Raw genomic sequence first — 13,610 nt, forward strand, 5'->3', positions numbered from 1 at the left:
GCCTCCTCTTATTCTCAAAGCAATTATTGCCCTTTCTGGGAGTATGCTTTTCTACTCCATCCCTAAAACCATATGATTCCATTAAAATTTGTAACTTTATTATATTTTCATATTCTGAACCCCTGACTGATTTAGGACCCACAAATCCATGTGAGTCACCGCTTCCCAACTCAAAGATACTAGATCAAAGGGTACCACTTTTTTTCCAAATTAACATTATCAGTGCCATTTTCAAGTTGTTTGAACCCAACCCATTATTTTGGTGGACGTGTCCTTAATGTTTAAAATCCAGAACAGGTCAGTGACCATGCTTCCTGCCTGGGAAGGTGGGCAACCCTGACAGAAAATAAGCTTACTTGAGGAGTGTGACAGCAATGCAAGACCCTGGGTGAGGGTCAGCTCCGGGGCTCTAGTTGTTTCCAACATTCAACACAAACCTGCCCTTCTGCTCCCTAGATTGTCCCCATTTTCTAGAACAAATGAGCTGATGGCCTTTGGATGTGAATTTGTCTAATTCTTGCGACCAAAGAAAGTGTAAACCAGTAAGTGTGGGCAAGACTCCAGACTGCCATATTTGAAAGAAGGGAACTTGTTAGCTTACAGTCCTAATTCTAAGTTCTTCCATGGCTATTGAATCTCAGCCTACCCCTAATCCATGAGATAAAAAAATCATGCTGTATTTTACACTCAAAGTATAGCAGATTTGTATACCTGAAATAATCAAGTGGATACAGAAGAGGATCTTTTTAAAATATGTGTTCAAATTTTGCTAAAGACTAGATGATTAGTTGAAAGATTTTTCAGAATCACATATATATGTGTGTGTGTGTGTGTGTGTGCATACACATATAGTTGTAGATTCAAATAGTTTATGGTATGCTTTACACACAGTATGATATAACACTGCTACTGAAGGAAAATAAAATACATGTTAACACTTCTGAAGGGTTGCTAGAAAATAGATTATGCATTCACTAATGATTTTAATGGGGCTTAAAGCAAAATGGCATTTATTATTTCATTATTCTTGAGTATTGTAAGGCTACCCATTGTATAGGGGTACATATTGCAATAATGTAATGGTTTCTGATTGTCCATGACTACAGGCAAAACTTAGGCATTCTCTCAATTGTTTTTGATGGAATATTTTCGCCTGCATCTGTGAATGCTTCCTGATAAATGATCTCTCTTTCCTTCCTGTCGCTCATGGCACTTAGTGGTTGAAACATCCTGAGTTGCCTTCTTTTCCTCTTTGCATCCTGAATAAACATTAGGTGCTTCCTTCCACATTTGGGTCCAAATTGTTTTTTGTAGAGGGGCTCGTGCTTTTCCTTTTTTTTTTTTTTTTTTTTTTTTTTGCCATGGACCTTTAAATCATTTTGAAACAGGAAGTCTCATGCTCCTGCTGAAATATTTCCCTTAGAGCATAAAGATGTTGGCTTATCATGCAAAGTTATTTTATTGTGAAACTCCTTTGAAACAGATAACTCAGTAAGTTGGGGCTGTATAAACGGCCTGACTGGATGGTCATATTTCATCTGCAGTTCTGTTTTTCTGCTATACATAGAAAATCTGACCAGGAAATTATTTATAGATGAAATATATCTTAAAAGAAACAAGGATGAAAATGCTGCAAACATGCTTCTTTTTTAAAAGAAGAAATGGAGCCAAAAGAAACAGAAATAAGTAATTACAAGTTGCATTAAAGGCATTATAGAAAAATGCAAGAAAATCAGTTGTGACTGAGAAAGAACAGCTATGAGGAAGACATGGAAAGTAGACTTGTGCATGAAATGTATCTGCTGCGTGCTTGGCCGCGGTGATTAGTGTTTACCCAGATCTCTCAATTGTTGTCCTTTATATGTGCATTTTCTTTTTAAAATTTTTATTAATATAAAGAGAACAGGTTTCATGTGTTTCATACATTTCATTCTAAGAAGATAATCATACTTCCCATCATCTCTTAATAATCTGCTTCCTTCCTTTTTTTCTTTAATTTTTGCAAAAACGTAATTTCGATCCACTCTATAATCACAGGCTTAATGCAGCAAGTTGAAATATGGCACGTGTAATGGAATAGTATTAAATATATGTAGTAAGAGTGTGTTTACCTACAGTTTTGAATACCACATATGTGTTTAAAATGGCTCAAGGAACAGAGTTAGATGTAAATTAACACAAATCAAATGTCATATATATTTGCATTTGGAAGTACGCATAGGATTTTTACTAGTCTAAGATGAGTCCACATTAACATCTTATTTAATGGATGTTTTCGGGGTCTGTGTTTCAGAGTTGATCTACAATGAAGAAAGAACACATCTTTTGGACGTCTATATGCCTGCTGCTTGGTCTTGTCCCTGCCCCTGTTAGCTCAGCGGCCGAGGAAGATGAATTCACAAACATTACAGGTAAAATGTTAGAAGCATTTATGATTTGGAGCTAGTCAAATTCTTAGTTTTAGTCCAAAAAATTAATATATTTGTCCATTGTGTAGGAAAATGAAAACTTAGGCAACTGACATTTATTTCTTACGATACTTCTTACATGCAATTTAGTGGTGCTGCTTTTTTTTTAAAGTCCCAAAACAAGTTACTTCCGCAGAAAGAATTATTTTTAAGTCAAAGTATTTTATTATATGGTAAAGTGATTCTGGACTATTGTAAGGAGCTACGTGCTATAGAGAAAACTCTGAAACTTGATGCCAACATTTGCCCGGGAAAATACGGGCGGGACAGGGAAGCACTGGTACTTGAGGTTGCATCCACTCTCTCTCTCTTGCCCACGTTTCTGAAACAAAAACTTCCCGTGGAGCCCAGTGCCAGAATCTAGTCATGAGGCACATTAAAGCATCTAGTAAGAGAAGTTGGTTTCACTCATAAAAGTTCAAAAACATTAACAATATTAATCATATTTTACTGTAGGTTGATCATAATTATATGCATAAGCCTCTCTTAAGAACAACATTTGTGGCAAAGCAGTAAATTATTGATAAAAATCTCAGCCTGTTGGTTATAGAGAATATTAACAATGTATAGTTTCTTTAGCAGTTCAGGATGTGCAAAAAGATTTCCATCAACACATTCTTATTTTATTTCATAGCTATGATAAATTCCTATGTTCAACATATTTCCCTTTAATAAAAGTTAAATATAAATTTGATGCCTGAAATTGTGGTTGGTCTTAGGGAAACATTGATGGTTGAGACTGGGTTTGTAAGAATCTCATACCTTCAAAGGGGAGGTTGGTCAATAGAAAGGTTATTTCAGTTTAATGTGGCGAATGCAGTGACGGAAACACCTGTGCAGCTGTTGATGCAAAGAGGAAGGTAATTCACCTAAGCCCATCATCTATGAGCCTGGTACAGGAAAGCCATGCTAGAAAAATTTCCTGGAGTTGCAATGTTTGCTATTCAATAAAGTAAAAACCATAATGTGTCTCTTGGAAATAGAAATATGGTTATTATGAGATGGGCTTTTGTCCTTTATTCAACTTTTTCCTCAAAGGGAATTGGGCTAAAGTTCTGTTTCTGTGGGTCATGGAAACAAGGGAGGTAGAGGATAAAGACACAGCAAGGAGAAGGCAGGTGCTCTTGTCTGGGGAAGTAGGAAGAGAATGGGTCCAAGTGCTCCCAATATTCTGCTGGCCAATCTCCCTCAGCTGGGCTGAGAAAATGCACACCAGGTTACCAGGAGAGCTGTGATTGTCGATGATGGAGAAACCACAATGAACTCATCAATGATTAAGTCAGAATTCCCAAGCACTACCAGGTAGTTTATAAACCTAGAGGGATAAGAACTTTGATCTTAGCGAGGACTTCAAGTCCTCTTGGCTGGTTAGCTGCACAGTCATACTCAGGTTTTATATTGTTTTTCATGAACCTTGCAGCAGCATGAACCTAAATCTGAGTCATTTTGGAAGTGCAATTCATCACATGGTTCCAAAACTGCACCATACTTTATATCAATACACCACTCATTGAAATAGTGACTGTTATTCATATGAAACCATACCAAATTTTATGGCTTCCCTTACAGGACAATAGTGAAGTTTATTAAAAAATAATGTCAGCCCAATAACAGCGAGAGTAATCTAGAAAACATATTTTTAAGACAAAATTATAATTAAAACTAGTCATGAAAAGCTTTTTAAAAAATCCTTTCTGTTGGAACAGAAGCAACTAGTAGGAAGCACTTAGAGAAAGGTAGATAATTTTCATAAGATTTAGAGCCAGAGAGATCTGATTTTGCAGTTTTAATTTACCACACATTACCTTTGTGACATAACTGAATTATTTATAATGAAAACGATCATTATATTAAAATGTGAAATAAATTATGTTTATCTGACTGCATTTGATCACACTCTTGTAACACTGCCATGTATGTGTTTTCTAGTTTCAGGGCCATAGGCATACGCTCTTTATCTCTGCCAGCATTTTCTGCAAGCCTCAATTTCAGGTCTCAGGGAAGTTACTCCCGACCCCCTCAGGCTACTTTGTGTAACCTGTTGTACTCTTGCACAGCACCCTGCATTTTCTGAATATTTCTGTGGGTCTTCAGTGTCTGTATGTCCCATGAGAGAAGGCCTGCTGATCCCCAATATGCTGTCATGTCTGCAGTGACAGCAGTGTCTCACACAAGTTCAACGCAGCTACTAGTTTTGGAAAAGGTGTATCCAAACTAAGAAGGAAAAATTGAGACAGACTTCTGTCCTATTTGAGTGGAGTGACATAGCATTGAGTACAAGGGAGCACACTTGGCCACTCACCAGGTTCAAGGATGCTTTCAAATTCAGGTGTGAGTACCAACCTCAATGCCTAAAAGAATATTTTAAAACAGATTGAACAAACAAATACACTAAAAAGTGAATGGTAAACATGAATACTCATTTAATAATAAAATGCAGTTAATAAAAATTAATGCTTAGTATTTTCCTCTAGGAAACATAAAACTATCACCCACTTTGATGGCTGAAACTATTTCAAATATATTAAAGTAAATTTTAGAAAAAAAGTAATTGAATCGAAATTGTATGACTAAACTGGTGTGCTTTATACAAATACGAGTTTAGAAATCTCAATTATGCAGATGTGTGACTATATCACGCAGTTACTGAGTGAGACAGATGCTGTAACACTGCCTGGGGATCAAGGTTGAGCCTATCACTGATGCTGTGACTTTGAGTGAATTTGAGTAATTTAATTTCCACAATGTTATTTTAATATCTTTAAAATGGGTGCAATATTGCCTAACTGAGAAGTTGTGATCATTACATGATGTAACTACAAAATGTCCAGTTAAGGACAATAAAATCAGCTATTGTCATTACTACAATGCTGGTTTGCAATACTTTGTTTTGTGGTGCACTGTCGCCACCTGGTGGCGCAGTTATTAAATAGGCCCAGTTAGGGTGACTATATCCAGAGCGCAAAAAATATAAAAGATTTACTTGATGACAGAGATTACCAGATATATTTAGTAGAGGAATCATCATTGAGAAAGGATCTGACACTAACTCCTGATTTATAAGACATGGCTTCCTGAATATATATGACAGCATAGCATTAGGTGGTTTCCAGTGTTCCACAGACATAGATCTGTCCTGAGGTGCCTAACTAAAGCTCTAAAGTAACATTAACTAAGGAGGGAGGACCACTACATTGTGAAGAGTAGTGCTGCAGGAATTTCTGACTATGATTGTATTACTCAAATGCCAAATTCAAAATGCCCGAATATTTCTGTTCCTGCTCATTTCTAAATTATGTGAGTTTTGAGATCACATCTTTATAGAATTGATAGATCAGATTTTTGTCAGTGTCTCCCCCCCCCCCCAAAATGTCTACAGCATAGTAATTCGTAGTGCTAGTTCTATAGTATGTACTGCGGGTCAGCTACAAGGCAGACACCACCACCTCCTCTCAGCCTCTCAGCAAGACTCCCAGGTTCTCACAGCTTAACTGCTCAAAACCAGCACTGGCATTTGAGTGCCTTAAGACAGAACATATAGATAGCTTTTGCTGTAACGTATAAATGTATTATTCAGTAAAGGCATCCAGTGAGTGACGAACCCAAGCTGACAATCATGTCCGTGCTTAAAGAAGAAATTTTTTTTCAGAAGTCATTTTTGTTTATAAGCAGATATTTATCTAAGGAAAATATTTTCAGCAATCTTCTAAAATGCAGTTATATTTATGTTATAAATTTATATAGAAAAAATACTAGCTATTTCACAGAAATATAATTTCAAGGAAGTGTAGAGAAACACTTAAGGAAAATGATATTCTGAATTTCACTCTGAAGTATTCATTTTGGTAGGTAACAAACACTTGATATGCCTGAAAGCCCTTTTAAAGCCAATTCTCAAATTTCAGATAAGTCCATCAGCATATAAATTAGATGAAGACTTGTAGGGGAAAATAAGGGCAGGCGTTGTGGCTCAGCGATTGGGCTGCCTATTGGGTTGCCTGTATCCCATACTGGACTGCCTACCTCCAGTCCTGGCTACTCTGCCTCCAATCCAGCTTCTCATTAGTGTGAACCCCAGGAGGCAGCAAATGATAGCTCAAGTGTGTGTCCATGCCACACACTTGGGAGACACAGACTGAGTTCCTGCCTAATGGCGTTAGCCTGGTCAAGTCCCAGGTGCTGCAAGCATTGGAGGAATGAACCAGAAGATGGAAGATCAATTTCTATTTCTCTCTCTCTCTACCACTCCACTTTCAAATATACAGATACAAAAAAAAAAGAATTAGAAAAAAATGAGACATTAAATTTATACATATTAATCAATAATTCTTATCACATTGATAAAGATATATACATATATACTGATGACTGATAGGATTTACTGGCACTCTTATTAATAACAATTGCTTAAAAACTGTATTTTTAAATAAAAATTATATTTTGTCAAACATAAGTTGAAAATGCAAATGCACAAATCTATAAAATTCTATTTTAATTAAAGTTTTGACTATTATAACCTGCTAATTAGCCAGCTTATGACAACTGTATTTGGTGCTGAAGTTTGCCCTGTATCACAATAGTTCTCTGTTTCATTTTAGTTCTACCTTACCAAGTTTTAGGCCTGTGAAACTTACTATTCTATCATTCTCATCAGCTCAGTTTACTTCAATGAAAAAAATATTAAAATCTGTTATCAAATAGGTCAAAGACAGGTTATATTTTATAAGTTAAGGGCAAACTATTTAAAATTGAAAGCTGTGTTAGTAGCTGAGATATAAATCACAATCTGAAATAATTAGTGCTACATATATCAGATAGCATCAAAATGTCAACATACACATGGAAAGCTACATTTGAGAGGGAGGAGATGTACAATTTGGGACATGCTCAATCGGACTTGCCCCAAATGGTGGAGTTAGAAATGTGCCAGGGGATTCCAATACAATCCCATCAAGATTGCATGAACCGATGCCATCTCACTAGTCTAAGTGATCAATTTCAATTCACAATTGATCACACTGACAGGTCTAAGAGTAAAAGGGATCACACAAACAAGACTAGTGTCTGCTAATACTAACTGATAGAATCAAAAAGGGAGGGAATTATCCAACATGGGAAGTGGGATACACAGCAGACTCGTAGAATGACAGATGTCCTAAACAGCACTCTCGCCTCAGAATCAGCCCTCGGATCTGGCTGAAGAGCTCATGAGAGTATTTTAGGCATGGAAAGCCAAGACACTCTGGGGAAAAAAACAAAACAAAACAAAACAAAAACCGTAAATGAAAGGTCTCTGCTAGTGAGATCCCAGTAAAAAGAATGGGCCATCAAAGAAGGAGGTACCTTTGTCTGAAGGGAGGTGAGACTTCCACTTTGACTATGACCTTGTCTAAATAAGATTGAAGTCAGCGAACTCAAGAGGCTTCCATAGCCTTGGAAACTCATGACTAGAGCCTAGGGAGATTTCTGACACCATAAACAAGAGTGTCAAATTGTTAAGTCAACAACAGGAGTCACTGTGTACTTACTCCTCATGTGGGACCTCTGTCCTTAATGTGTTGTCCAATGTGAAGTAATGCTATAACTAGTACTGAAACAGTATTTTACACTTTATGTTCTGTGTGGTTGGAAACTGATTAAATCTTTACTTAATATATACTAAATCAATCTTCTGTATATAAAGAGAATTGAAAATGAATCGATGTGAATGGACTGGGAGAGGGAGCAGGAGATGGGAGGGGTGCGGATGGGAGGGAAGTTATGGGAGGAAAAAAGCCATTGTAATCCATAAACTGTACTTTGGAAAATTATATTTACTAAATAAAAGTTTAACTTATTTTTCAAAAAAGTCAACATACATATGGCAAGCTAATTTTTAAACCTTCCAAGATTGCAAGAACAACTTCTAAAATTTTTGAAATTATATTTGAAGGGCAGTATAAGAGAGAGAGAGAGAAAGAGGAAGGTCATCCACCCATCCAATTTGAGAGATCAAACCATCTGGTTTACTTCCCAAATGGCCACAGTGAAGACAGGAGCCAAAAACTCCATCTGAGTCTCTCGGGATTGTGGAAGGGTTCTAAGTATTTGGGCTCTCATCCACTGCTTTCTTAGGCACATTAGCAGGGATGTGGATTCGAAGTGGAGCTGCCAGGATTTGAACCAGTGCTTATTAGAGGATGTGGATATTCTAAGTCATGGCTTAATCTGCTTCACCACAGTGGTGCACCTTGCAAGAGAGAGCTACTTAAATGCCATAGTATGATTAATAAAAATAAACAATAATAATACAATTACTCTGTTATAAAGTCTTCTAACATTACTGAAAAATGCCCAGCACTTGATCTTATATCATGTAGATCATTATAATATAAAATATCAATGGTCAGGAGCTGGCGCTGTGGCGGAGTGAGTAAAGCAGCCTCCTCCAGTGCTGGCATCCCATGTGGGCCCCGGTTTGAATCCCGGCTGCTCCATTTCTGATCCAGCTCTCTGCTGTGGCCTGGGAGAGAGTGGAGGATGGCCCAAGTCCTTGGGCCCCTGCACGAACGTGAGAGACTGAGAAGAGGCTCCTGGATCCTGGCTTCAAGCGGGCGCAGCTCTGGCCATTGCAACCGATAAGGGAGTGAACCAGTGAATGGAAGACCTCTCTCTATTTCTCTCGGCCTCTCCTCTCTCTATGTAACTCTGACTTTCAAATAAATAAATAAACCTTTTAAAAAATCAGTGATTGAAGAGACTTTAAAATTCTTTAATCCAAATTTTGCGATGTGCATACTTTCTCTTTCAAAAAATCACATAAGGTTTAAAAGTACAGAAAATTTCTTTAAGGTTTATTTATTTCTTTGAAAGTCAGAGTTACACAGAGAGAAGGAGAGTCAGAGAATGAGAGAGAGAAACCTTCAATCTGCTGGTTGGCTCCCCAGTTGACCACAACAAAGCTGTGCCAATCTGAAGCCAGGAGCTAGGAGCTTCTTCCAGGTTTCCCACGTGGGTGCAGGGGCCCAAGTATGTGGGCCATCTTCTGCTGCTTTCCCAGGCCATAGCAGAGAACTGGATTGAAAGTGGAGTAACAGAGACTCAAACCAGCATCCATATCCATATGGAATGCTGGCACTGCAGGAGGCGGCTTTACCCACTCTGCCACAGCGCCGGGTCCCAGAAAATTTAAAATGGATTTCTTTCCAGGTTCCTGGCTTTGGCCGAACCCAACCCCAGCCTTTCAAATAGCTAAATAAATCTTTAAACATAAAATAAAATGAATTTCCTTACAAATGATCTCTCACAGATCCAAAAACTTAACTTTTATTCCATATTTTAAAAATGCTTTGTGTAAAGATAAAGTGACATCAATTCATGTTTCCTCAAAGTGAATTATTTTATAGTGCATTAACACATTTTTTTGAAGATGCAAGTTTAAGATACAAGACACTGGTTTCCATTTAATAGAATATTGCTGCCCTCTAGAGGCCAAATTGGTTTAGATTCTTGGAAAGTAACATCCCCAAAAAGGAAGCTATAATCAATTCTCAATGATATAGGAAATGCATAGCCTCAATAAATGGAAAATTCTTAAGGCATACTATACAGAATCCTTTTGTCTTTATCATTTTGATTGCATCAATTACAATTTTCTTTCTTCTTTTTTTTCATTAATATATAAGACTGCATTTGCTGTTACAACATGATGTTCTGAAATATGTGCCAACAGTAGAATGACTAATCTAGCTAAGTAATGTGTACTTTACCTCACATAATGATGATTTTTGTGGTGAGAACACTTTATGTTGACTCACTCAACATTTTTGATAATAAAATATAATATTAACTGTTGTCAGATTCCTTAAGTTATTCCTCCTAATTGAAATTTTGTATCCCTTTACCGTCAACTCTCTCCTTGCCAACCAACCACAAGTTTCAATACATCTTACCAGTAGATTCTGTAAACAAATGCAAGTTATTTAATGCTAGGCCTCTATTAATTTTATTGGATTTGATAAAAACTAAGTTGTGTTTCCTCTGTGTGCATATCCCCAAAGGGGAAAAATTCCCACAACTGAAATAAGAAATTGAATATTTAGAGAAAAATTTATAGCTCAATCTAAAAAGAATTGCCTCATTCTGTTTAAAACATTTTCTCCACATTTATACAAAACAGTCATGGTAAACATAAGAATGCACCATGTAGTATAAATATTTAATGTAGAATATCTATTTTACATGTGAATTTAAATATATTGTTGCTTTTAAAGAGGATTCGGTATGAAAAGTGAAGATTCCAAAAATTTGCATTAGTCTATGTCTAAATGAAGAGGACTCTGTTTATTTGTAATATGGTCCTCTCCAATTGAGTGAGTTTGGCTCACCACTACTATTTCAACCCATCTCAATCAACTGGTACAGTCTGAAACAATAACTGTTAACAAGAGTCTAGAAAATTATGACTAAAGTGTAATACTTGGTAAAGTGTGTCTCCTTTGTTGATGTTAGCTTTTTATGTTTTCTGATGAACTTGTTTTATTGTACTTTCAATAAAATCAGGACATATTAAAAAGTGAAAATGGAGGAAATAACAGTATTATTGTGTTGGTAGAAAGTCACACATGATGTTTTTATTTTTACTTTGTAGATATTAAACCGCCACTACAGAAGCCGACACACTCATTTTGTGCAATGAAGGTAGATGATGGGCCGTGCAGAGCATACATCAAGAGATTTTTTTTCAATATTCTCACCCATCAGTGTGAAGAATTTATATATGGAGGATGTGAAGGGAACGAGAATCGATTCGAGAGTCTGGAAGAATGCAAAGAAAAATGTGCACGAGGTAGATTTCTGTAAATCTTTATTATCCAAGAGACTAGAGTTTTTGGGTCTAATCCTTGATTTGACACTTTTAGAAAAAAGTAATGTAATACTATTTTAATATTCTCAAGTAATCTTTGTGCCATATTTTGAGCTTTCATGCTCGAGAATTGTTTTTCATCTTTCTTATCAGTTATTAGGAAATCAAGTCTCTTTTGTTGGCATACAGTCTTTTCCAGTTCACAGAACAAGTTTGCACTGGCAATGAGATGAATGTAACTCAGCCTTCCCGGGTAGCCATGAGTATCAGGCAAAGAGCTGTCAGTCACGTGGACTTAGTTGTTCTGTTATCAGTGTAATGATCTCATTGCTGTCCTCCCTCAGGATGAGCAACATGAGAATTCACTGTGAGGCTCAATAGCTCCTAATTAAAAAATGCTAAGTTGCACCAGAGAGTAGAAATACATATATGAAACTCCAGCCATTCTAATTGGTACCCTGGAATAAAGCCCGGAAAAGAAAATATACTTGCTGACACAAGTAAACTTTTCTGAAGCCAACTTGATAATTACACAGTAACTAGGTTTGGACGCACACCGTAACCTATTAGATAATTAAATTTATCAGATACGTTGATTCCGCTTTAATCCTATTGAAATTTAATATTTTTACAAATTATGTAAATTACGGTGGTGTTTGTGTTTTTATTTCTTTTCATTGAGATAGGTTCTAAATAATTACTGGCAAAAATTTTGAATTTTTTATTTCCATTTCTAGTGCTGAGCTGGGAATTATTTTATGGAAGGAAAAATCTGAGTCACCTTTATGTCCCGTTTCTAGCCCCATATCCCCCACACTGTGTTTTTAGAGCTGTCTGAATTGAACAGTATTGCTACAGAGATGATGTCTCTTGTTAATAACTAATACTCAATGTCATGTTTTTTCAAAGTAAGAAGCTCTGCATTCTCACTTCCCCAAACAGCCTTGGCATCGTGATGCTCTCAGCCCATGTGGGAAAAATAGAACTTCTGTCCTCTGTGACTGTGGGATGCTTTGCTGTGTGCTCCCGAGCTGGAAGAGAACTGGCATGAACGCAGTTCTTAAGCTCGGAGAACTTCCTTCCCGTTCCTCTCCATAGGTCTCCTAAAACTGATGCTAATATGGATTAGGCAGCTACGTGGCTCTCAGTGTGCCTGTGGGTTTTGTGATTGTTTGGTAATTTTCCGTTCATCACAGATTTCTATACTCCATTTTCTTCCATACGTGTTCAATCAAGTATTTGCCTGTGTTGACATGGAAATCACTCTTAAGTCTTTAGTACATTAGCTAGAGGCCTGATAGGCTCATTCTTGTAATCTTCACCTTTCCATTTAGCAACCTGTTTATTTTCATCAATTGGTCTCTTCTATGAAAAACACACCTGTTTCTTTTTTATATGTAATTCACAGACCTTGTAATTCACCATTTGCAAAAGTTACCTAATTTTTAGATGTTCTCAAATGCAATCATTCTGTTTATACATGATGTTTTAAAGCATCATGATTGGCTGGCATATACTCTAGGTCTTCTGGCTCTCTCTTTTCATCATTTCTTCAAATCCCACCTGACATTATTGTATGAATGTCTGAGTGTTGTATATAGGAGATTACTGCTAATACATAGCTGGCATATAAAAATTACTGCTTAGACTTAAAAAAAAAAATCACCTAAGGGGAGAACTTCCTCTTTAACCAGAGTGGAATAACTAGAATAGGACTTTGTCTCCCAACATAAAGAGCTGGAAAACTGTACAAGATATACAAAGCCACTCTTTGCCAACATTGACCCCAAAATAGTGCAGGACCATTACAAGTAGTGCAGGACCATTACAAGTAGTGCAGGACCGTTACCTCTGAGAGAAGGGAAATGCATGGAAGTGCCCTCCAATTTCTCCACTGTCTGCATGAAGGCATCCTGTACCATAGCTTGTCTATTTTTGTAAGAGTGATATCTACATAATATGGTTCTAACTTTGTGTAAGAATAAGAAAGAACTGGAGAGAGATAAATAGCACTAAAATCTAGAATGACTGATTATTATCATGGCTGTGAGTTATCTGTTGATAATAGCTTTGTGATTATGAACATAGAAATTCTTGATTTCAATATAAAAAATATTAAAATTGATATCCAATTTTGAATTCAGCTGATAAAAAGCTTTTTAAAAGATTTTATTTATTTATTTGAGAAGTGGAGTTACAGACAGTGAGAAGGAGACACAGAGAAAGAGGTCTTCCATCTACTGGTTCACTCCCCAAATGGCTGCAATGGCTGGAGCTGAGCTGATCCAAAGTCAGGA

At 36.7% G+C, this 13,610-nt stretch overlaps 1 protein-coding gene across 2 annotated transcripts in view; it reads left to right on the forward strand.

Moving 5' to 3' along the window:
• TFPI (tissue factor pathway inhibitor) overlaps nt 1-13,610 on the forward strand; it is a 65,153-nt gene that overhangs the window by 26,459 nt on the left and 25,084 nt on the right. For both annotated transcript variants that reach the window (XM_008258418.4, NM_001101714.1), the window contains 2 exon segments: nt 2,294-2,411; nt 11,098-11,295. In XM_008258418.4, coding sequence (XP_008256640.2) covers nt 2,306-2,411; nt 11,098-11,295 — 304 coding nt within the window. In that variant the 5' untranslated portion in view covers nt 2,294-2,305.

Source organism: Oryctolagus cuniculus, chromosome 3, assembly GCF_964237555.1.
Source record: "Oryctolagus cuniculus chromosome 3, mOryCun1.1, whole genome shotgun sequence".
In the NCBI taxonomy this organism is placed as follows: domain Eukaryota; kingdom Metazoa; phylum Chordata; class Mammalia; order Lagomorpha; family Leporidae; genus Oryctolagus; species Oryctolagus cuniculus.